At 37.0% G+C, this 25,689-nt stretch overlaps 1 protein-coding gene across 1 annotated transcript in view; it reads right to left on the reverse strand.

Moving 5' to 3' along the window:
• Positions 1-272: 272 nt before the first annotated feature.
• ATP13A5 (ATPase 13A5) overlaps positions 273-25,689 on the reverse strand; it is a 105,416-nt gene continuing 79,999 nt past the window's right edge. Inside the window, exons 25-30 of the mRNA XM_045539947.1 lie at positions 24,230-24,302; positions 15,595-15,769; positions 10,215-10,417; positions 4,383-4,471; positions 2,222-2,302; positions 273-795 (exon numbers count right to left, since the gene is read on the reverse strand). Of these exons, the coding sequence (XP_045395903.1) occupies positions 535-795; positions 2,222-2,302; positions 4,383-4,471; positions 10,215-10,417; positions 15,595-15,769; positions 24,230-24,302 (882 nt within the window). The 3' untranslated portion in view covers positions 273-534. The remainder of the gene's footprint in view (positions 796-2,221; positions 2,303-4,382; positions 4,472-10,214; positions 10,418-15,594; positions 15,770-24,229; positions 24,303-25,689) is intronic.

A 25,689-nucleotide genomic window follows, 5' to 3' on the forward strand; every position in this document is an offset into this window, starting at 1 on the left:
TAGAGTTGAATTTTCTGAAGTAAATGTTAATTCTTGTTTCTCTATTAAAACCATACAAAAGAAATAAAAAGAGGAATTGTGACCTTGGAAAAAGATAAATATGTAAATATTTTTCACAAATGAATATAATATTTAAGTAAACTTGTGACAATTAATGTATTGGTAAAACTTTCAGACTAAACGTTTCCTCAATTTTCCTTTTTTTAATTGATGTTCATACTGCTAATTTCACTATAGTACCATGAAAGCTGTACATTTTAAACCACATAATTCTATACAATATGAATAAAGTTTATTAAAAAATAATCCAGAAAAATGCATTTTTTCTCTCAATGGTAAAGGATACAGTCAAAATAAGCATATCTAAGGTCCTTTGTTGCAAAATAAGCATATCTAAGGTCCTTTGTACATTGGAAAACATGCTTTGAATGCTCAAATAGAGAAAAGAAAGGTGAGACAATCATTACTTCTCCACCATGTTTTAATTTGGGGGAAAAAGATGAGGCTGTTCAGCATGTATGACAATAATTCTGATTAAAGTCTGGTCCAAAAATGCTGTTCTGTGGTTTGGCCTCCCAGTTCGAGTTTTCGCTTTGGATTCTGTTCATGGCTTTCATAGCCTCCGTTGATGTAGAATCCATTTTTGCCGTCACCTGAATAATCTGTCCTGTTTGTGGGAGGCCAGGTAGCGTCCTCTGCCAGCTTTTTTTGCCAGTACCTATATTGACTTTTAGAGTAGAATCCAAATTTTTTCTTGATCAACAGCCAGAGCTCTCGATTTTGAAGGATGGCATCCTGGAAAATCAGGTGGGAAAAACAATGAACTATCTTGTACTTGCCCACGGCAGCTGGCCTTTCCCTGAGATGTGCTCACTGCTTCTGCCCCCACCGCTCCTTCCTCAAGTCCCCTGATTTCTATTCCTTCAAAAGTGAAAGGGTACTTGGGTTCACAGAAATTTGCCAAAAGCTTACAGCCGCTCATTTCCACAGAATTCCTCGTTAAATCCCGGCTAGTGATTCACTTAGGATTATTTTACTGTCAGACTAAAATGATAACAATAATAGTGTACTCAAAATCAAGAAAAGAAAAAATCCACCATGCGTCCTGCTACTTGCCGCCTGCCATGTAGAAGGTGCTAAATAAAGGTTTGTTAGATGAAAGGGTGAACTCTAGAAATCAAATGGTTTTTGTTTTCCATTTTAAGTGTTTTTTTTAGTTCACATGCCCACGCAATTTTTATACGTTTATAATCCTGAAATTGGCCAAATGTTGCATTGCACTTTTGTTCATACCAGACTTTCTGTTATACACAGTTTCTATGTAGCTATAGTCTTTTTTAAATTTTTTATTGTGGTAAGAGCACAGCTACAGTCTTCTTAACAATTATTTTTAATGAGTGTATAGCATTTCTTCAATTGTTTAAACAATCATCTCTACAACAGGTAAGTTGAGTCTAATACTTTGCTATTATAGATAATATGATGAACACCTTTGTACGTGTAGTTTTATTCTCTCTTTTGGGGTTATTTTTAAAAATACAGTCTCAAAAATGGAATTCCTGAGATAAAGGGTATGAGAAATTTTACACTTAATTGTATACAATGAGATATTTGTACATATTTTTAAAAAATGTGGTTGATCCCTTTTCCCAAGGTGCTTACATGAATTTTTTAAATTCTCCCTTTAAAAAGATAGCAACTGAGCCTTTTACAGAGTGGTTAAAGTCATTTAGTGACACTGGGTAGAAAACAAATACTATAGGGGAAAACCTCCTAGGGTAGGAATTCCACTAGAATGAGCAATGGGTTCCTCTCTTTCTTAGAAAAACTTTCCTAAAGATGGTTCTTCACTTTAAAAGGTCTCACTGAATTTTAGAACTAGAAGATCACCTGGTCTAGTCTCTACTCAATTGCTGAGAATATTAGAAAAGTACAATACAATGCCTTCATGTGAAGCAAAACTAGAGTTAATTTGATGTTTTCCTTTCTATGCTGAAGCTATTGGAAGCATTTCTATGCAGCCTTCAAAGAAGTTTAAATCATTCTCCAAGAAATTTCCCTCAATGAGAGGAACAATGTACCATTTTGACAAACCTTGAATAACTATAATTTGGGGGGACCAAAGTGGTTGTTCTAAAAAATGAGCATCTGTTGAGAATGAGACCCTTTATTTGTTTATTTTCCCAGAAAAATAATAAGAGCCATATAGAAATTACTTTACCTCTACAAAGAAAGCCACACAGAACTGGATGAAGGCTACTACCAAAATCAAAACCCTCCATGATGTTATGGTTGGGATGAACTGTTGAAAAAAGAAATATACCACTATTACATTTTGCACACCTTATACTTTGAAAAAATAATTATTTTACTTTATATATTTATAACTCTCTTAGCTTGGAGGGTGAGGGTTACTTTCTCCACTTTACAGATGAGAAAATGGAAGGACTTAAAGCCAATAAGTAAATGGCAGAGCCAGGATTCAAAGAGAACTGACTGCTTCTTGGGCTGTGCTCCCTCTACTCCCTGTGTCTATCAAGAAATGTGCTCTGGATCACCAATGTGAGACAAGACACTTTGGAACCTGTGCGTCTCTCTTCATTTTTATCTTTCAAACAGAGGGAAGAAGGCTAAGAGTAAATCATCTAATAATACTACTTTTAATTCTCGTAAAGCAAAACCTACTTAAAATTCATTCTTTAAGGGGGACAGAGAAATGTGAGTTTATTTTGATTGAGACTAGGTGCAGATTTTCTGAATGAATGTTCCCAGCCTTAATTCTAATGGCTTCATGAAAGTTGAACCCTCCAAACTCACAGGATTTTAAGGATCGAAGGGTACATTAAATGCACTTACTTAATAGGTGCGAGAACTACAACTTTCCATGACAGCATTCATAGCAAAAGACAAGCCCTTTCTCTGACCTTCTCCACCAATAGAATATAGATGGTTACCTGTGTGTAGGACTGAGCTCCCTTGAGAAGTACCCCACAGACCCTCCATAATGTCTAAATGCTCACTTTTACTTCTCATCCCTATCTTGATATGGGTTATTTCAAATTAATACTTTGTCATTTTTTTCCCTGCGTGGAGATAGTCTTTATCAGGATTGTGAAATACAGTGTACTGGCTGGAATGGTTGTTTGGAGAAGGTGGGTCAGATTCTAACAGGGAACCTGGCCTTTTCTCTCACTGCTACTACCACACTGATCCAAAAGATCTCTTATCCATCCCTTGGCCTGGAAGGCACTTAATTTGGAATTATTTACTTGTGTGATGGCTTTTCCTCTTAGCTTCTGAACTACTTGAGAGCAATGACTGCATCTTACCCATCTTTGTAACCCTAGTACCAATAACACTCTGGAGCTCCATAATGTTTGCTAAATAGATGAATGTTCCACCCATGCCTTCCTTTATTCTTTATTTTTGTTCCTCATACTCCACAGCACATGGCCTCAGTTTTAGTCAATCATCTAGCACTTTGCGAAGCAAACCTTACCTTTGAATTTTAGAGCCTACATTCTTTTGCATTTCCAAGACAAAAGAGGCACTTTTAGTCCTCTCTGTTTGTGCTTAGGCTTGTTCTGATTGGGAATATCCCTACCTCCTACCTAGCAAAATCCAGCCTATCCTTTTGGGCCCAGATAAAGTTGCATCTCCTCCAGGAAGCCTACCATGATAAACAGCCATAATCCACAGTGATAGCCCCTCCTTCCTGTATTCCTCCCAGTTCTCTCTAGCTTTACCCTCTCTTCAAGTATGGATGGCTGCAGGTGGCCATTTCATCATTCACTTAAGTATGGCTCATCTTCACAACAAAACTATAGCTTGGAGGTCAGGAGCCAATCCTTCTCTGTCTTTTGTTCCTCACATAATAGGGGCCCAAGAATTGGTTCAATAACCTCTTGATGAATTTAGTTTTAACCCAGGAACCCTGAATCAAATGATGGCCATTGATAAAACTCCATCCATTCAATGTTGGACAGAATGTGATTGTTCTATAATTTCTCCTTTTTTCTCTCCCTTCATAACCATATTATAAAGGATTTCTACTGTATATTTAAAAAATTACAGTTGAAGAATTATTTCATTAATGCATCAATTTTATTGTATTGGCATAACAGCAGAATAAAGGGTCCAAACATAATATTTCAGGTGTGAACAGCATAAACATACCCAGTTGATAATACTAATCATATGAAAACAATTAGAGGCTAGCATATATGAAATCCAAATATATTACTTGCTCTTTCATATAGAAATAGCCTCACAATATTTGGTGGCCAGAGAGACTATGGCAATAATTGATTTGTGAATTATAATGCAAATATGGTCCATGGCACACATGAGTCATGCCAGATGTGCCAATGAATACCGCTTACCTCCATTCCATGGTATATATCTTGAAAATCAGAAAACAGAATGAAAATTGTGAGGCCCAAGGCGGATAGCAGCAGAAATGAAAATAAATCTAAAAAGACACCAAACATTATTTTTAGATGCTAAAAGAATGTTTCACATAATTTGGCACACATTGCAGAATCAATTATCTCTGTTGGGCAAATACCAGATATATCTTCAGATGTTTTGATATATACTCATATGTTTTAAAATATGTTCTAATGCTCATAAGACAAAGGTGATATCTTAGAATCTTCCCTTGAATGTCTGAGTGTAGAAGACTGTTAACCAAATGTGTTGCAGTGACCTCCATAAAGGAATGCCCATGCACATAATCACCACATGTCTAGTGAGTCGTGCACGCATGGGATGAACAGTCAGTCCTCTCGGCACCATGTCATGTTCTTCGTTGCCTAGAGAATAAAGTCCAAGGATCTTTGATTGACATTCAAGGTGCTCCACAATCTGGTCCCAGTCAGCCTTTCTGAACTGATCTCTGACTACTCTTTCTCATATACAATAGGAAAGGTAAACTACAATACCTGCAGCTTCCACAGAGGACCAACGCTTTCCAGCTTCTGTGTCTTTGTTCACAAAATACCCTGTGTAGAGGATATTCTTCCTGTCTTGACATGCTCCAATTTTTCTTAAAGAGCCCAGTTCAAATATCACTTTGTTTTCAAAGATCTCTAATTTTGTCTTATAAAACTTTATTTCATATGGTATATATCATACTCTGCTTTGCATGATCTGTAAGAACTTTGCAAGTTCTGGGCAAGCCACTGAAGCTTATTCTCTGCAAACATTTGGAAGTGACTTTTGTATCTGATTCTCTGGGATTCTGACTTGAAAAAATAAGTGAGCATTTACATCTGGTGAGGTCCTTCTTTCCAATCTGCCCAAATTGTTTCAATTTGGGGAGCTAAGTTTCCTGGAATTCACTGTGCCAACGTTGCTGTTCTTATCCCCCAACCCCATCCACTCCTGTGTCTGTCAGAGCTTTTAACAGCAGAGCACTTAACAAATGACGCCTTAAAAATGTTTTCGATAGGATCATCACGTTCAGGACAAAACAGTAGCATTTAATCAGTGTTGCTATGATATAAATGGTTCTTATAATCCTCAACATTATAAGCAATTAATAGGTTTTCTCTTATACTCTCTGCACCTCATGTATGCAGTGTTGGTGGTCTACTCCACCCCTCACTCCATGCTCTATATAGGTCGATACCTGCCAGAAGTCTGAGGCAATTGTCCCTCTATAGCAGGCCCTATTGTTGAAGCCACCAGAGTTCGTTTTTCACCCTCAAGCACCTACACCTACCCTCAATATTCATCCATGCCTCACTTTATGTACACAACTAAATGCAGCACCTCTCAGAAGAACAGCTAAGCTTGCTTGGGAAGGGTATGAGGCAGGGAGAAGAGAAGTGGGAATTTCAACTCCCAAAAGAAAGCAATCTTAGGAACTTGGTGATAAGAAGATTCCCGAGAGATGGCTGTGTGAATTTTTCATTTATTTCATTGCTTCCAAGTCCCAGGGAGCCAGAAGCTGAGAATAAGAAGAAGTCTCAAAGATCCATTCTGATGAAGGCCTGGTCCTCACTAGCAACTGGACTGAGTGCTGAGCACATCACTCTGTCCTCAGACAAATGATCCGAAAAGGAAGCCAGGCCTGTACACAAATGAGCAGTGTGGGAACACAATTATAATGCCCTCTTGACTGAAAAAGGTAATGAAGAATTGAAGTGGATGTTTTCCCTCCTTGGTTAGTTGCTGCTGATGAGGAAACCTGAGCAAGTAGTACTATGTTGATGCAGGTGATTTGGAAAGACAAGCTCTGGGCAAACCATTACAGCTTGTTCTCAGAAAAGGGTTAGTGAATATTCACATTTGTTTCCATAAAAAATTAAATCTATATTTTTTCTATATCTTATCATAAAATTGAGCTTCTGACAAAGGCTGTTAAGAAGGGCAAAGATTTTCTGTTATATCACAATAAACTTGCTTGTATATTTTAATAGTAGGTCCAAGGACTTTTGACTTAACCATGAGAGTATATGATTTATTACAAGATTTCCTTTGTTAAAATATTTGTTTATAAAATTTTTTCATTTAAAATTATCAGTTATGTTTGGCATAAAGGTTTGAGTTTACTGACAAGCTTTAAGTCAATATCATATAACTAATCTACCTCTAATTCACTCAGTTTATATAAAAGGACTTTGTAGCTACTACTAAAATTAAAGTTCTAGCCAACAAATATATTCTTCTTGTAAAATGTATTAATAATTTATAATCACTGTATCAAATTTATAAAGACTGTATCAAAATTTGGAAGAATTGTAGGAAATTTAGAAAGAAGTTTATAAGAAATATAAAATTAGAGGAAGACCTTACCATACTCTCAAAACCTTCAACAAAACAGCTATTTAAAAAGTGAGGCGAGAACAGAGAGAATTTGAATAATATAACTGCTGAAACTGGTTTAATATAATAAATGTACATTTCTCGCTTAAGAAGAGAAACTAGACCTACTTTTCTAATATATATAACTTATTTAGAATATTAGAGGATAGAATTTATGCTATATGATGTGCAAAACTTCAGTAATTTCTCCAAAGCAGAAATTTTAAAAGATAGATTGTCTGATCATCACAATAAAACTAGAAATTATTAGCCAAATTTAAATAAAATGTCACTCCCAATGTACAAACAAAAAACACAGTTCTAAAAATCTGTTGGGTCAAAAAGAAAATCAAGCCTGTATTTGTGGACTACTGAGAAAAATAATAGTAGGAGCATGAAAACAAAATCCTCTCCCTCTTAAAAATTAAAATCACTATTCTGAAAATTATTGGGTCAAAGAGAAAATTCATAATTAGAGACATATGAAAATGTAAATAATGTAGCCAAAACTATAGTTATTGGCCTTGAATATCTTTCCAATTTCAGAAGAATGAAAGAAAATACATGAATTTTTCAATACAAACATTAAAAATAGTCCAAGTAAGAAGATGGAAAAATGGAGAAAACAAAATTAATACATTAGAAAATAAAAAAAAAAACATGCTGACCAGATGCAGTGGTTGACACCTGTAATCCTAGCACTCTGGGCTGAGGTGGGCAGATGGTTTGAGCTCAGGAGTTCAAGACCATTCTGAGCAAGAGTGAGACCCCGTCTCTACTAGAAAAAATATAGAAAGAAATTAGCTGGACAACTAAAAATATACAGAAAAAATCAGCCAGGCATGGTTGTGCATGCCTGTTGTCCCAGCTACTCAGGAGGCTGAGGCAGGAGGATTACTTGAGCCCAGGAGTTTGAGGTTGCTGCGAGCTGGGCTGATGCCACGGCACTCTAGCCTGGGCAACAGAGTGAGACTCTGTCTCAAAAAAAAAAAAAATGCAGAATTATTAAATCTGAGAGCTAGTTCATTAAAGAGAATTAGTAAAAATATATTTCTGATAATAATAAAATATAACACATATTTAGGATGTGAATATATTAAGAATTACAAAAGACATTAAAAAATATAAGAAAATATCACCCAAAACTTGATGCTAAGACTTTATAATTTCAACGAAATGCAATTATCTGGCAAAAATATATCTTTTTAAAAATGTTTTACATACAAAATAAACTAATTAACCCTTAAGTAATTCTTTCAAAGAAAGCATTCTAGTGGGTTCTTGCAAATGAACAAGGAATAGTTGATTCCTTTGTATAAATTTTTCCAGAGGAAAGATGGTCATAGAGTTTCCAAGTCTAATATCCAAACCTAACAAAACATTACACAAAAAATTTCAGACTAATCTCACATTAAATGTAGACATAAAAGAGATAAAATTTAATTTAGTAAAAGTATATTCCACCACAAAAAGTAGGATCTGTCAAGAATATGAAGATGATTTAATAATAAGTATATTAACATAATGCATTTTAGCAATAGGTCAAAGTAGGAAAAAGTATAATCATGTCAGTAGATAATAGAAAGCCATTTGATAAAATACATCTCTCATTCTTGATTTTTAAAAATACTCTATTAATTGGAAATAGAAGAGTACTTTCTTTTCATGATGTCTGTTTTTGAACCACTGTTCAGTCACATTTACAAGAGAAAACTACTAGAAGTATTCTTATTAAGGAGCAGAACTATCTGCTGTTGCTTAATATTGACCTACAAATTCTGGACTGTAAGCTAAAACAGAAAATAGAAATAAGCAATTTGACTATTGAAAAAGAAAAAGAAACATTATTACTTGCAGATGATAATAATTGTTTTTCTAGAACACTTGAGACTCAAGGATTAATAGGAAAGAGAAGAATTCTGGGTAGAAAGTAAATATAAACGACACTATATATCTCCCATGTATTAGTGATAACCAGTTAGAGAATATAATGGGGAAAAGTCATTCATAATATTGAGAAGATATGACATGTTCCTAAATGAAAAGACTATGTTGTGTAAACATGTAAATTCTTCCCAAAATATCAAAATCCCAAAGTAGACTTTTTAAAAGCCTGACAATTGATTATAGAGTTTATCTGGAAGAATGAACAGGAAATAAAGAAAGCAATTTTGAAAAAGGAAGAGTAAGGAGGATATACTAACCTTGACACTTACTAAATAAAACTTATTGTAAAACTGTAATTTTTAAAGTATAGTGCTAAATCAAGAACAGGCTCACATACTAGAAACGGAAAAGATAGTCGGGAAATAAATTAATTAAATATATATAAATATAATATATGAACTTACATAATATGAATTATATATAGAAATCCACAAATGTATATACAAATATAGATATGATATAGGTGGTATTATATTCAGTTGGGAAATAAATGAATGAAATGAATATTAAATACTGAATAGTCAATAAAATCTGCTAGTAAAACTAGTTGACTAGTTGGATAAACTTTTTTGATCCCTACTTCAAACTATACACCAAAATTATTATAACATTAGATTTTAAAAGCATTAAAGAAAATTTAAAAACCAAATGTGATTATCTATCCTATTTCATAATTAGGAAAAACCTTCTGCACACAAAGGCAATGGATAAAATCACACACACACACACACACAAAATCTCATGCAAACACATGAGAAAAATAATAATTCAACAGAAAAAAATAAGATAAAAATGTAAACAGACACAATTCACAGAAGACGAAATGGTTAATAACATGAAAATATGTTCATCCTCACTGCTGATCAAAGAAATGCAAATTAAAACCAAATGAGATACCATTTAAAATATCTTATCATATCTGCAAACTTTTATTTTTTAGTATAGTACTCCATGTACTATTATGATGCAAACTCTCTTAAAAACTGCTGATAGGAGTTAAAATTGGCACAAACTTTTTAGAAGGCAACTTAAATTGTGTATCTAAAACCTTCACATTGTCACATGCTTTCACCAAAAAATTTACTTTGGTTATCCTAAGGAAAAAAGAAACTAGGTTAAAGTGATTTATACAAGTATGTTTTTTCACAGCATTACTTATAATACTGAAATACTGAAACTATTGCATGATATACATACATGTATGTGTTAAAATGATTTTGTTGACTTACAATAGGATGGGACTCATGTGACTTTTGAATAGTGTCTACACATATCTGCAAATGAGAAGGTTTCTACGCATGGGCTGTACCACCTATGACCATTACATTCAACAATCATTTTAGAGTAATGCAATTTTTTCCTCCCCAGCCTGTCACTTCGCCAGTGAGTTGCAACTCCAAGGTAAGTGAGAGAATGGGAAAATATTCATAAAGAAAAATTAAACTTCATATACTCACAGTTTGTATAGATGGGTTTTCGAAATGGCTTTCCCTTTGAAAAGACAAATGCTACAGTAATAAGGTTGATGGTGGTGATAGGCCACAGTGTGGTGGTCTCAAAACTTAAAATTGAACCAGGAATCAGAGTTGCATTTCCAGTCCAGTTTCTTTCCAAACTCACATTTATTGAGAGATTACTTTGGTTGGCCAGGAAGCACTCACTACAAAAGAATCAGCAGCATTATGGGACTTTTTATTCTATTTTTATCCATTAGGTGAAAAAAAAAGTTTAATCACTCCCATGAGACTTTAGCTTTCAAACTGTTCCAGCCAGTAACTACCAAGACATATTTTGTTCACCTCTTGCAATGACAAAGCAGAAATAAAATGCACAGAAAGTCAAGATTGCTCTTTGTCGAGCACTCCATTTAGAACAAGTGATCTGTCTTGAAAGGGCTTGGATGAAAATTTTCTACGAAATTCCTTTCAATTCACAGAGTAAATGAACCATGTCAATTGTATGTGTGTGTGCATGCGTGTGTGTGTGTGTGTGTGTGTGTGTGTGTGTGTGTGTGTGTAGTTTTCTCTTTTGTGGACTAATGAAAGCCTCCTAACTTGGGTCCTGAGTTTGAGTCCCCCCACTCCATTCTGCCCTTCTCACACAACCACAGAATCTTGTAAAGATCAGAACATGACAGTCTCCTGCTTATGAAGTGTTTATGGCTCTATAGCTGATAAATTAAGTTCAAATGTCTCCAACTAGCCTATCAGACCTTCACATCCTGTGCTCAGTCTACCTTTCCTTACTCCTCCCATGCTCCTCATACTCCAAACATATAGGATTATTTCCTGTTCCCCAAATATCATGATTCTCACACCTCCTGGGTTGGCCATGCTATTATCTTTAACTGAGATAACATTCATCTTTCCAACATCACTGCGTCTGAAACGTCTTTACCTTCACTGGCAAGTGGAACTAGTGTCCATATTCTTTCCTCTGTTGATGCATTTAGCTCATTGTTTTGCAATTTTTTATTATATGTTTTTAATTTATGTGTCTTGGATGTGGTTTATTTGAATAGAGAATTTTTCCCTTGTGGTTTTGTTTTGTTTTGTTTTTATTCAATTTTACAATAAATTTTTGGCACCTAGCACAGTGTGATCACATAATATTTACTCAAAAAAAATTTGTTTAGAATACGGGCTTTCCCAGTCCTGACTGATTTATTTGCAATGTTCTTTTCTTTTTCAATAATCAAACTTACAGTTTTTTTCCACCAGCTTTCTTTTTCAGCTTGAAACTTTTAAACTGCTATTATAACTGTTTATAAATAAGATTTGCTTTCCAACTGTGAATTCCAATGAAAAACTTAATTCTTATTATCATGGGCTCCCCAGGGTCTAGAAATGTGCTTTTCACATATAGGTACACCTTATTTTATTGCACTTCACTTTATTGTTCTTTGAAAATATTGTATTTTTTAAAAATGGAAGGTTTGGGGCAATCCTGCATCAAGCAAGTCTATTGGCACCATTTTTCCAACAGTATGTGCTAGCTTTGTGTCTCTGTGTCACATTTTGGCAATTTTTGCAGTATTTCAAACATTTTTATTTTTATTACATCTATTATGGTAATAGTGATCAGCGATTTTTGATATTACTGTTGTAACTGTTTTGGGGTGCCACAAACTACACCCATATAAGTATTCAAACTTAATTGATAATGTTGTGTGTTCTGACTGCCCCACCGGCTGGCTATTCTCCCATCTCTGTCCCTCTCCTAATATCCTGAGAGAAAACAATATTGATAACAGCCCAGTTAATAGCTGCACAATGGCCTCTAAGTGTTCCAGTAAAAGGAAGATTCACACATCCCTCACTTTAACTTAAAAGCTAAAAATGATTAAGCTTAGTGAGGAAGGCATGTCAAAAGCTGAGAAAGGCCAAAAGCTAGGCCTCTTGCACCAAACAATTAGCCAAGTAGTGAATGCAAAGGAAAAGTTCTTGAAGGAAATTAAAAGTGCTACTCCAGTGAACACATGAATCCTAAGAAAGTGAAACAGCCTTATTGTTAATATAGAGAAAGTTTGAATGGTCTGGATAGGAGATCAAACAAGCCACAACGTTTCCTTAAGCCAAAGCCTAATGCAGAGCAATGCCCTAACTCTCTTCAATTATATAATGTCTAAGAGAGGTGAGAAAGCTACAGAAGAAAAGTTTGAAACTACTGTAGGTTGTTTCATGAGGTTGTATGAAAAAAGCTATCTGTATAACATAAAAATGCAAAGTGAAGCAGCAAGTGTTAATGTGGAAGTGTTAATGTGGAAACTACAGCAAGTGATCCAGAAGACCTAGCTAAGACAACTGATGAAGGTGGCTACACAAAACAACACGTTTTCAATTTCGACAAAACAGCCTTCTACTGGAAGAAGATGCTATCCAGGACTTTCATAGCTATAGAGGAGTAGTCAATGCCTGGCTTCAAAGAGTCAAAGGGCAGGTTGACTCTCTTATTAGGGGCTAATTCAAATTGTGACTTTAAGTTGAAGCCAATGACATTTACCATTCTAAAAATCCTAAGGCCCTTAAGAATATGCTATATCTACTCTGCCTGTGCTCCATAAATGAAAGAACAAAGCTAGGAGGACAGCACATCTGTTTATAGTATGGTTTACTGAATATTTTAAGCCCACTGTTGAGACCTGCTTCTCAGAGAAAAAAAAAGATTCCCTTCAAAATATTAGTGCTCACAGACAATGTATCTGTTTCACCCAAGAGCTCTGATGGAGGTGTACTAGGAGATTAATGTTTTCATGCCTGCTAACACAACACCCATGCTGCAGCCCATGGATCAAAGTGTAATTTTGAGTTTTAAGTCTTATTATTTCAGAAATGTATTTCATAAGGCTATACCTGTCATAGGTGGTGATTCCTCTGTTGGATCTGGGCAAAGAAAATTGAAAAACTTCTGGGAAGGATTCAATGTTCTATACACCAAGAACATTCATGATTCAAAGGAAGAAGTCAAAACATCAGCATTAACAGAAGTTTGGAAGAAGTTTATTCCAACCCTCATGTATAATAACTTTGAGAGGTTCAAAACTTTAGTGGAGGAAGGAACTTCAGGTCTGGTGGAAAGAGCAAGAAAACAAGAATTAGAACTGGAGCCTGAGCTGGGCATGGTGGCTCACGCCTATAATCCTAGCACTCTGGGAAGCCAAGGCAGGAGGATTGCTTGAGCTCAGGAGTTCAAGACCAGCTTGAGCTAGAGCATGACCCCATCTCTACTAAAAAAATAGAGATACATGCCTGTAATCCCAGCTACTCAGGAGGCTGAAGCAAGATGATCACTTGAGCCCAGGAGTTTGAGGTTGCAGTAGGCTATGATGACGCCACTACACTCTACCTGGGGTGACAGAACAAGACTCTGTCTCAAAAAAATAAAATAAAATAAGTGGATCCTGAAGATGTGACTGAATTTCTGCAATCTCATAATAAAATTTTAACAAATTAGGAATTGCTCCTTATGGATGAGCAAGGAAAGTGGTTTCTTGAGATGGTATCTGCTCCAGGTGAAGATACTGTGAACATCATTGAAATGACAACAATGGATTTAGAATATAACATAAACCTGGTTGATAAAACAGTGGCAGGGTTTGAGAGAACAGACTCTGTGTTTGGAAGTTGTATTGTTGGTAAAACGCATGTGATAAGCAGCATTGAGAAATCTACAGAGAAATCTCTCATGAAAGGGAGAGTCAATTGATGTGACAAACTTTCCTGTCTTCTTATTTTAAGAAATTGCCATGGTCCCCCCAACCTTCAACAGCCATCACCTTGATCAGTCAGCAGCCATCAGTATAAAGGCAAGACCCTCCACCAGCAAAAAGATTAGGACTCAAAGAAGGCTCAGACGATCGTTGGCATTTTTTAGCAATAAAGTATTTTTAATTAAAGTATGTACATTGTCCCTTTACACATAATGTCATTGCACACTTAAAGGATGACAGTATAGTGTAAATATAACTTTTATATGCTCTGAGAAAGCATGAAAATTCATGTGACTTGCTTTATTGCAATATTCACTTTATTGTGGTAGTCTGGAACAGAACCCGCAATATATCTGAAGTATGCCTGGGTAGATACTCAGTTAATGTTTGCTAAATAAATTAATGAAACAAACAAGCAGTAGTCACAAAGCATTCTCACACAAAGAGGAGCAGACAGACTAGATGGCCTGAATTGTAGAGTTGAAAACTAAAGTGTAACTAGTTCAATACATTTACATTGCAGATAAGGAAGTGGAGGGCTAGTATGGCATAGCTAGCTTGAGATAGAGGGAGGATTTCCCAGAGTTCCTGATTTCCTATCCACCCCCCTGTGGGGTACCCCATATTGTCTCCTAGGTTCAGTCAAACCTTGACATCTCCGAGTATATGCATTCCAATGTTGGGAAAAATCCGGTTCTGAAACTAAATGGGATTCTATATTGCCAGTAATATTAGAATTGCTGAATTTTGGATCTAAATGATAATCTTAGACATCATTTGATAGTTTTCAATCTGTGTTTCACTAATTTCTGGTGCTCTGATGCCTTCAGGATCACAGTGGCATAAGGGGCAATTTTCACATGCCCTATTTTAAAAAGATCAGCTTTTTTCCTGCTTTTTCTTTTGTGGGCAGTGAGGCTTTGTCAGAAAAAAATAAAGTTTGTGCATCTGTGCTATAGTCCACCTCAAAAAGATTAAAGCCCAGGGAGGCCAAGAGACTTGTCCTGAGTCTAGTGCTCCAAGTTAATCAGAACAATGATATCATCAATTAACATTTTCATTTTAACATTCATTTGAAAAAAACAAGATAATTTAAGCAAAGATCTCTTGTATGTCTGTATCTGGGCCAACAAACTACAGTCCATACGTCAAATCCAACTCAACACCTCTTTCTATAAATAATGTTGCATTAGAATACAGCCACACCCACTTGTTTACATATCGTCTACGGCTGCTTATGTGCTACAACAGCAGAGTTGACTAATTACAACAGAGATCATCTAGCCCACAAAGCCTATTTACTACTATCTAGCCCTCTACAGGAAATGTTTACCAACTCCTGGTCTGTAGGATATCCAAACTACCAGGGAATGAATACATTCATTCTGTAGACCAGCTGTTAGATGGATACATTAATAACCAATGTGACAGACCTCTCCCCATCCACTCCAGGGGGCTTACCCCAGCACTCCACCTATTAACTGTGCTTTTTCCTAACATTTGTGTTTTGCTGTGTAGAGACACATTTTGTTAATTAAAGTTTTAGGACATATGTTCAAACCAGGTTAGACAATGTCATTGGATACTGATAGCACCTTTAGAAAGTAAAACTAAGAAAATGAACTTACCTGTATTTGTAGACTTCACAGTACCAGGGCTGCTGCTTCACGTAGAGAAATGCAAAGATCTGCACAATGCAGGAGAAACAGGAATTCAAAAAGACTGAGAGCAACAAAGGGGGAGAAAGGAGCTGTCCTGCTGGTCGATATGGAGCCAGCTTTGGGTAGGCATGAGTTGAACTCACTGAAAAACAAATGAATTTTTTCCCGTTAAAATTTATTGTTAAGAATTAAAGACAGAAATGCATATAATCTTGAGTCTTGCATTGGGATTCAGGTTCAGCAAACATGAATTGAAGGTTTACACCTAGATAAGCACCTAGATAGAATTGCTATCCAATTCTACCAGCCTTTGTTTCTTACATGCTTTAGTTTCATCTTCAGAAATGAAAACTAATGGGTTAAAAAATTCTGTAATTAATACATTTACCATGTCACATGGTGCAAATATTTTCCCTACAAGCAAAACTGACAAGAATGGTGTATAAAAGAGGAAGATGGCCTTCCACATGGGATAATCAGTACTAATATTATCTGTCAGTGATGGTGGGAAAGTGGAGAGTTAGAATGAAAAGAATAAGGAGGCATCTAACCAGACTAATCTTCATATGCTGAATATTTTTTTTTTAAAGCACTCACTCTATTATTGATTAAGCCAGCATTTTCTGAGCAATTCTGTGTGTCAGACACTGTGATAGATACCAGAGGTGTGTTAAGTTCCTTCCAGGATATGTGTGTGCATGGAAGACTGCTAGTGTATATTACATTTAGTTAGGGAAAAGAACTCATAAATTTAAAAATCTTGCTTCTAGATGAGAGTGTTAAAATACATTGTATTTTTGATCCCAGGATTTTTTTAAAGTTAAGGGTTTGGCAACGGGTTAGAAATTTAAAAGAACAACTATTAAAAAAAGATGACTGCGTCCTTCTTAGAAGTTGCATATTCTAATAAGGTGATGAAAATGAGATGTACTTTACTTCTCAGGGAGAGCAGGAAGGAAGCATGGGAAGGTCAGGAATTAGAAATATTACGTTTAAATATTGACATCATAGTCATGTTTCAGTTCTTGTCTTCTTATCAGTCACCTCTTTCCTTTTCACAGTTTATCAATGGTTTCTTTGATGTATGTAAGGAAGAAAGCAGGGTGTGTATGCCTAAGTTTGTGTGCATACATATATGGGCAGGATGGTGGGATATGGGTGTCCAGTTTGGGATAATGAAACTCTAAATTCAATGTGTGTTCTGGGGTAATCACATAAACTCGAGTTCTTCATTTTCTCATGTTAAAATGAGTATGTTAGAATGTCTAAATGGTATTCAAAGGCCCTTTCACCTTGTTTATTCTAAAACTCTATTATGAAGACTTTATTACCATTCCAATCAATGTTTTTGTGGCAGGGCACTGGGCTAGAGGCTGTACGGTATGCAGAGGAGAAGGACACCTCACATGCCCTCAAAGAGTTTGAAGTTTAGAGAAAGATACAAATAGATTGCATAATGAAGAATTTGGCTGTCCTTTGATCCCAGTTCCTGGGATGTATCCTCTAAATCTTTGAAATTTCCTAACAGATAGGAGTATCTTTCTTATCCATGGTGAGTCTTGATAGTTTATGCTAACAAGATGACTGATGGTGGGTCTGAAGAGAGTTTGTTTTAACAAGATGACTCAGGAAGGGGGCTGGCCATGTCAAAAAGACCAACCATGTGATTAAAGGGTTAGGGCCTCAAGCCACATGATATCATCTGACCTTCAGAGAGCGGGAAGGGCTAGAGATCAAGTTCAACATCATGGCCAATGATTCAAGCAATCATGCCTACATAAAGAAACCTCAATAAAAACTCCAGATACTGAAGCTCAGTTGAGCTTCCCTGGTTGGTAGTACTCTGCATATTGTCACTCATCTGTGTGCCAGGAGAGTGAGGTGTCCTGACTCCACAGGGGAAGGACAACAGAAGTATCATGCTTACAACCCCTCACAGACCTTGCCCTATGTGTCTCTCCCTTTGGCTGGTTCTGATTTGTGTCTTTTTGCTAAAATAAAACTGTAATCATTAAGTATAGCACTTTCCTGAGTTCTGTGAGTTGTTTTAGAAAATTTTTGAACCAGAGAGGGTAATGGGACCACCCCCAAATTTGTAGCCCACTAGTTAGAAGTACAGGTGGCATGGACACCCCCAAACTTGGGGCTGGTATCTGAAGTGAGGGCATTCTTGTGGAGGCTGTACCCTTCAACTGTAAAGTTCAGCCTAACTCTGGGTAGCTGGTGTCAGAAGCCATTGCTTGGGTACACAAAGAGGGACACACAACATGGACAGTGGTAAATGCTGAAGAGAGACCCAAAGAGATTGTGCTTTCGTGTCACAGAAGCTAAAGACTGCAGTGCTTGGAGTATTCTCTGCACTCTAGTATCCAAAATAGAAGATAGCTATAGAGTTATTATAATAAAGAGTTTGTTGGGGAGTAGAGAGAGGTGTAATCACATCTCTGTGCATCTGGCTTCTACCTCGTTGGTCTTCTCTCTCTCTCATGCCCATTATAGTTTCTGCCCTTTCTTTCACACAGTAACTGTGGTAGATTGAATTATTGGCCTCATAGTGGTAGAGTATACTTTACCACTTCTTAATTTTGGGCTTCACTGTGTGACTTTCTCTGTCCAAAGAGATGTTAACAGAGACTTTGAGCATGGTTGCACCACTGGCCTTGCTCTCTGGCTCTGCTGTCTGTCACCCACAATGAAAATATACCCAGTTCATCCATTTAACCCGGCTCCAGAATGAAAAACATAGAACAGACCTGAATCAAATCCAAAGCCTGAACCAAGATCAACTGATCTACAACATAAAGCAGATTGGCTCAGCTGAACCCACCTCGATCAGCTGAATGACAGTCAACCTGCAGACCCATCAACAGGGAGAATCACCGCTTGGTTGTTTAAGCCACTGAGTTTGGGGTCTGGGTTGTGATGTAGCATTATTATGGAAATAGCTGATTGATACAGGGTCATTACACAGAATATTTTAACTTTTTCCATATTAAAGACTCCTAATACTTCTGACAGGGAATCTGTACACCTGACTATAAATAAAAATAATGACTACCATTTCAGGACACCTATTAGGTTCCTGAGGCTATATGAAGTGTTTTATAAATGTTATTTTTATTTTCTTAAAAAGCAATGCAAAACAGGTAAATTTTACATGTGAAGAAACAGATTCAGAGAAGTAGAGTCCCTTGCTTAAAGACCCACAGTTAGTGAGTGATAGAGTAGTGATGTAAACTCAAGTCTGTCTGATTGTAAAGCCCCATGTTTTCTGCTCTTAAGCATATTGAAGTATGAGGCCTCCCTTAAATTAAAAGAATAAAATGAAGAATTCTGAAATACAAGCTTGGAAAGTAATACTGTTTATCAGCAGCCAGAAAAACTTTTCTGAATTGTCCAGGTTTCCTTAAAATGATGATGATATATGCTATTAGACTGCATGCATAGGAATGCAAACTTCTGAAGTGTTATATTTTATTTAAAATTAATCATTCCCTCTTCTGAGTTCCTACTGCACATTATTCATATAGTTGCTATAGTGTAGGGTGTCTTGCATTAAATCTAGTTGTTTACACAACTCAGCAGACCGTGAGCTCCCTGAGAGAAGAAACCCTGTTTCATTCCATTTTCTGGCTCTTACTAAACACAGCACAGGCCCACTGCATGGGAGAACTTCACAGTTTCAAATTCTATTCTCAAAGTATAGTTTTTAATTATTTGGCATATGCAGATATCATGTAATTGTGTTTCTCCTGAGTAACTGGTTTTTATATCATGATCATTGCAAACCATGTAAGTCAAATTTCAGAAGGCTCATGAGCCCACATAAGCCACATACAAAATTTTGAGTGTGCATCATGAAATTTTTAAGGTGAAAAGATCTATATATTTCATCAGATTCTTCAAGGGACCAAGATCCAGAAAAGGTTAGGAGTCACTGAAACACTGATAGAATGTATGAGATGTATTTTTATAATCAATGAACCCCTCCTACATCTCCTTCTCTGGATATGTCCTCTCCCAGATGCTGGAGTAGCTGGCTAAATGGAGCTGAATTACATGAGCCCACCTTCATCTGCAGAAATGACTGGCCTTGAGGTGGGCATCTAACCCAAGTTAGGTCAATAAGTTTCCCTCTAGAAGATTTGCAAGTAGGACAATGAGAGGCTGGGCTCATTAACTATGGGAAGACAAGTGGATAGGTTATGGAGACTCAGTCCTGGTATCACCTTTTGGAGTCATTTTCAAGGTGAATGACTAGAAGAAGTCAGATGAAAACAGTAAGAATGGAGAGAAGAAGAAAGAGACCAGATAGTCACTTGGAAATGGAGTGATCTCCATTTTTTTTTTTTTTTTTTTAGTTTTTAAAAAATATTTAAACTTTTATTGTGAGATAATTGTAGATTCACATGCAAAAAAAAATAATACATGGAGATCCCCTGTACTCTTTACTCATTTTCCCCTGTGGTGACATCTTGCAAAATATAATATAGTACAATATCAAACCAGGATGCTGATATTGATACAGTCTGGATACTGACCATTTCTGTCCCTGCAAGGACCTCCCAGCTTGCCCGGTTACAGCCACACTCAAGTGTTCTAGCCCTCCGTGGACCACGATTTTTCAGAGTTTCTGTGTCTTGGGTTTTTTTTAGAATTATATTTTTAAACAGCCCCGTCCTCTATTTTCTTGATCTAATATAATTTGAGTAGATCTTGTTGAAAAGGACAGAGATGTGGCTAGAACAAATTTCCTGCAAGATGGCTGCTACACAGATTGGAATCAAATTGGACTTCAAGACATGCGCTTTCCTAGTTGAATTCACTCCTGACTTCATCTTATTTTTCTTTTTGATTTTATCTTTATTGCATCATATTGTCTTATTAGCTGCCTTCATATGTTGCCTTAAAACCTCCTGGGAACAAGGCAGGGTGTGTATAAATAAGTAAATAAATTAAATATGTGATGGCATTATCTCTTCCTAGTACTAATTCAGAATTAAGACTGAAAACCTTTACCTGGGAATTTGGAAATGTATGAAGCCTTGATGAGAGTACTGATTCTCCTTGACTTACAGTGGGGTTACTTTCTGATAAACCCATTGTAAGCTGAAAATATTGTGGGACAAAACTACATTTAATACTGTATGCCTAACATACTAATCATCCTAGCTTAGCTTAGCCTACCTTAAACATGCTCAGACACGCACATTAGCTACAGTTGGGCAAAATCATCTGGCAACGCAGTACACTGTGGAGTATCTGTTGTTTACCTTCGTGATCACATGGCTGACTGGGAGCTTCAGCTCGCTGCCACTGCCCAACATCCCTAGAGAGTATCATACTGCTTTATACTGAATGCGTATCACTTTTGCACCATTGTAAAGTCAAAAATCATAAGTCAAGACATCATAAGTCGGGGACATCTGTAATTTTACATTGTCCAACTGTCAATGACTCCTAAGGGCTGCAGATGAATGTCCGCAATACCCAGACTGGCAGTCAAGATTCTCTGTGATCTGGCCCAACTCACCTTTTCAAGTTTTATCTCCCACTGTTTCTTTTCGCACACCCTACAGTGTGATCAAATTAAAAACTCATGCACCTTATTCATCAGCTTTTTCTTGCTCATGCTGCTTCCTTCTACTTGAGATACCTTTCTTTTAGCAAAAGATGTTTGAAATCTATCCAGCCCTCCTGTTTTGATGTGAATGCTACTCCTTTCATGCAGCCATTCCTAGTATCTTTCTCTTTTCTCCGTTGCTATCTTCTACCTGACCCAAGATTATCAGACACAAACTCTTCTTTCTCCAAACTCCTAACAGCATCTGCTGTTTTCTGCCACTCACTACTTTCAACTTGCATCTCATTCATTCATGTATGTGAATCCCCCTACTAAACTCTGAACTTGAGCAATCAGCCTTTTCCTGCCCCAGGCACCTATGTGGCTAACACACAGTAAAAGATGAACACTTATGCAAGAGGATGTTGCATGGGGCTTTCTCTGTTGCCTGAAGAATTTTGCTGATCCTCATATTTGAGGACAATGAATGGTAAGTGTCAATGTATTGTAAAAAGAGATGATAATTGTATCTCTACAGTACCTAGCAAGAAAGAGCCATACTGGTTATTCAATTAAGCATGCCCCTCCCCCATTACCTATGTACAGTCTTCAAGAGATTCTTTAAAGGGAATTGTTAAGAGCAGCATAAACTGTGTTCTTCGCAGCATCACTACAACCCAATGAGAGGAAGTCATAAGCACCATGCTGGGAAGTCATAAGCACTATGCTGGGTGCTGAGATGGGGACATTGGCCTTGCTCACTCCTCCTCTCTTGTAGTAGCAGAGGAAAGAGGGAGCAAGCTTCTCATCTGCTCTCTGATAGGTCAAGTAGAAGCCATGGAAATTAGCCCAGGCTAGAGTTATCCTGGAAGGAATCTGCCCAATAGGGCAGCCTGCTGGAGCTAGAGGGCCCACCAGTAGAAGGCTTTGTGGTATGTTCCACTAGGAGGCAGCTGCAGAAAGGAATTCTGTGGGGTCAGCAGGAGACAGCATCACCATGTTAGGGTGTCCTCCTATCCAAATTAATCCACAGGAAGCTCTCAAGAACTCACTGCTAAGCCTCGCGCACATTGCTTGAGTGTAGATGCCTGCCTTGCTAAAGGACATTTGACAGGATGGAACCACAATAGCCCCATGTATGGCACTCTCACCCACTGCGTGCTCCAAGCCATAGGCCAGGCTTGATTTAGGGGAAGGAAGGCTTTGAATTGGATGAAAACATGAAATGTTAATTTATAACACATGGGCTTTTCACATCTAAAGATGAGATCACTTTAATATCTGGAATTTACCAGAAAATTATATGCCTGCGGGATGACTGAGCTTGCAGGAAAGGGAAAACAACCGGGTGTTTGAAAGCACAGGGTAAAAAACAAACAAAAATAGCCGTTTCCTTCCTCTATTCTTCCCTTCACCAATCTCCCCTGAGTTCAGCTCATTTACTGAACCAACTATAGTTTGTTGAACAATAATTGGATAAAATGCTGACATTTCAATAGAACATTATGTTTCTGGTTTATCACTTTTCTGAGGCTTCTTTTCCTCCTAGTGGTAATAGTGGTCCTGCCCTGGGTCATCCCAACACCCCCATAGAGCCCACTCTGAGATGCGAGGCTGAGTTTCCACCAGCTGGCATGAGGCTCAACAGGCTATTGCTGTGGGCATTAAAATAGCTTCACTACCATGGGAGTCAAATCCATAACTATTACTAACATTACAGAATCGAGTGTACAAAATCCCAAAATAAATTGCTTAAGGTCATATAGTAATTCTGAGGCAAACCTGGACCTGCCATCCATTATTGTGGATTTCAAATGACACCGATCTACCTGTACACATTTTCTGATTCTCTTCAAGTGCTCACCAAGTTAGTCTTCTCAAAAGAAGAAGAAGAGAAGAGGTGCAGTGTAAGATCATTCATTTTGTAATGAGTGCTTACTGTGCTCTGGACCATGGTGTACGGTTTACAAACATCATTTTATCTGATCCTGACAACCCTATGAGGACATTTTGCCAAAGGTCACAGAGGTAGGAGAATGGCCACCGCCTTCACCTTCATGCTACTGCCCGCTAGCTTAGTTCTTGGAAACTCCTGGTGGGCCTTTTTCTTTTTAGCAGCATTCACAAGTAAGTCATGCAAATTGCTTAAAATATAACATTATAGAAGCAATTTCACTGATTCAAAATTATCCAGTCATGTGAATATTAATAACACATAGAAAATATTTTAATGGGCTACTAATAGACATTTCAACCCTAAGAATCAAAATTAAAATTAAAGTACTTACATCTCTGATACTGATAAATTTTGTGGTTGGGTTGATGTATGATTTCAATATCTGTTTCATGTTTTAAGATGCTGCATGAAATTCTCAAGGTTATTAATATCCTGCATTGCCTGATGTTTTATGTGTTGGTTTTCATAACACTCCCATTATTGAGCAAGGAAAAAGAGACGACAATGCCATTCTTTTTCTTTGCTCTCTGGTGAAGGCTCCTTTCTCACTTATTAAGAGTTGGCATCAAGCCCTGAGTTCCTTGATAGGAAATACTGTATCAGTGTCATCTCAGAGGAAGGAAACGAGCAATAGCTGCTGTGAGCCACACCTTGTTTTTGAGAGAATTCCACTAAAATAAAATGCTAGCATTTGTTCTCACACATCAAAGACCTAGCAAAAATCTGGTTCCATGTCAATGTGAAATATAGCTGAATAATGGAAAATGACCTTTGGGTTTTAAAAAATTCCCTTTCTAGATCTCTTGTTCATTTTTCTATGTACAAGACACAAAGCTACGAAAAACTCAGACTATGTTGACAATTTTTTGAGGCTAAGACCTATTCATTATCAGGATAGTTTAATGCCAAGTCTGAGGATTTCAATTCTTAATTTACCCCCATCACCACTTTCAAAAACTTCATAGAAAATGCAGTTTTAGTAATTAGGGTGTCTCTTTCTAAGAAGTTCTTGCTTGTGTGAGTATTTCTAGAATTTCATAGAGAAATAAAAACAATACAGTTTACTTTGCTATAGAGCTTACTTGTTAAACAGACCATCAAAGTAATGGCTATATCTTGCATGAGATACTGGTAATTCCCAAATAGTTGTAATTGCTGAAAAGGAAAGAAAAAGTAAATGTAAGTGTTACTTCTGCCATTGTATAATAGTTTTGATTTTTGCTTTTTTAAATCATTCCCAATACTCTTTTTTAAGTAGTTAGGAAGCAACTGTTATTTTTCTTCCCTTTTTGGGAAGAAAATGACTTAACCTAAAATCATTAGCATCTCTTTGGATAGAATGAGACTAGATCACTATTTTCCCAGTGTTTAGCTTAATTCCATATTAGCAACAACAGTCAGCTGGGAACCACCCTGCACATTAGTTCTGGCAGCTGTAGTCTCAGCCTGGGCAGTTGAATTCTCAACATCAGGTATTAAAGTTTAAAAGTTCCCTTGGAAATTTCAAGCTTAAAATTTGAAGTCGAGGTCTCAACTCATTCCACAGGTGTTACTCTTCTTCCTTACCCGTGGATTGAGTCTGCAGCATAGTTATCTTAGAGTCCATTCACTTTCACAAACTGAACAAGGACCCGGACTCTCAGTAAGCCCATTAGGACCCTGGTTCCTAACTCCATCCATGGAGACTTTGGAACACAAGTTCTGCTTTCACATTTTTGAAAGGCTGCAATCGGTTTCTCAGTGACCCTCTCAATTTCCAATTCTTTCTCTGTCTTCTTTACCTCTCTTTCTCATATCTTTTTCCTTGTTTTCACCTGAGTGTGGTAAAATTATATATATTCAGGGTGAGATGGAGCAGGGAGAAATTTCCAATAGCAGCTTTAGTTTTCATCCTAGGAATAGCTTTCACAGAACTGTGGAGGACTCTGAAAATCAGCTAGCCCAACTTCCCGGAGGCAGATTTTGGCCAAGGACAAAAACCTAATTTGTTTTTTGGGCGGAGGCAGAACTTGAATCCAGGTTTTCTGATTCCCATTCCAGTTCTTGTCTCTCCCCATCTGGCCACCCTTGAGCCCTCTGTGTGGTCCTTGCAAGCAACAGCCTACTGGATGCTGCAGTGCTGGGCTTGTCTCACCCACCTCTCAAATCTCCAAGGAAAGCAATAAAATAATTCCCTTCCTGAAGTGTTCCTTGGGCCTTTTGGATCATTTTACTGTAGAGCAAGCAGTGATTGAACTAATGAAGATTACTTTCAACCTGTACAGAGTTCTTCTACACAGCTAATTAATTTTTAAATGGTTATTATTATCACTTAATTTTAAGAGTCTTTTTTTTAGTTTTAAAAAATTGCTGATTCTTTATCAAGGATATGTCTAACTGCTCCATTATGGGAGGATTTTAGCATTCTAGTCCTTCAAAATTAAATTTAAAAACTTTTCTTCCTTTTTATCTCTTCTCAGTCTTTTGCCAAAAATATTCCACAGTTGGAGACTGATCCATTTCTTGCCGGATTATATTTAGGCTGCTCTAAAGCTATCTTCAT

Source organism: Lemur catta, chromosome 1, assembly GCF_020740605.2.
Source record: "Lemur catta isolate mLemCat1 chromosome 1, mLemCat1.pri, whole genome shotgun sequence".
In the NCBI taxonomy this organism is placed as follows: Eukaryota; Metazoa; Chordata; class Mammalia; order Primates; family Lemuridae; genus Lemur; species Lemur catta.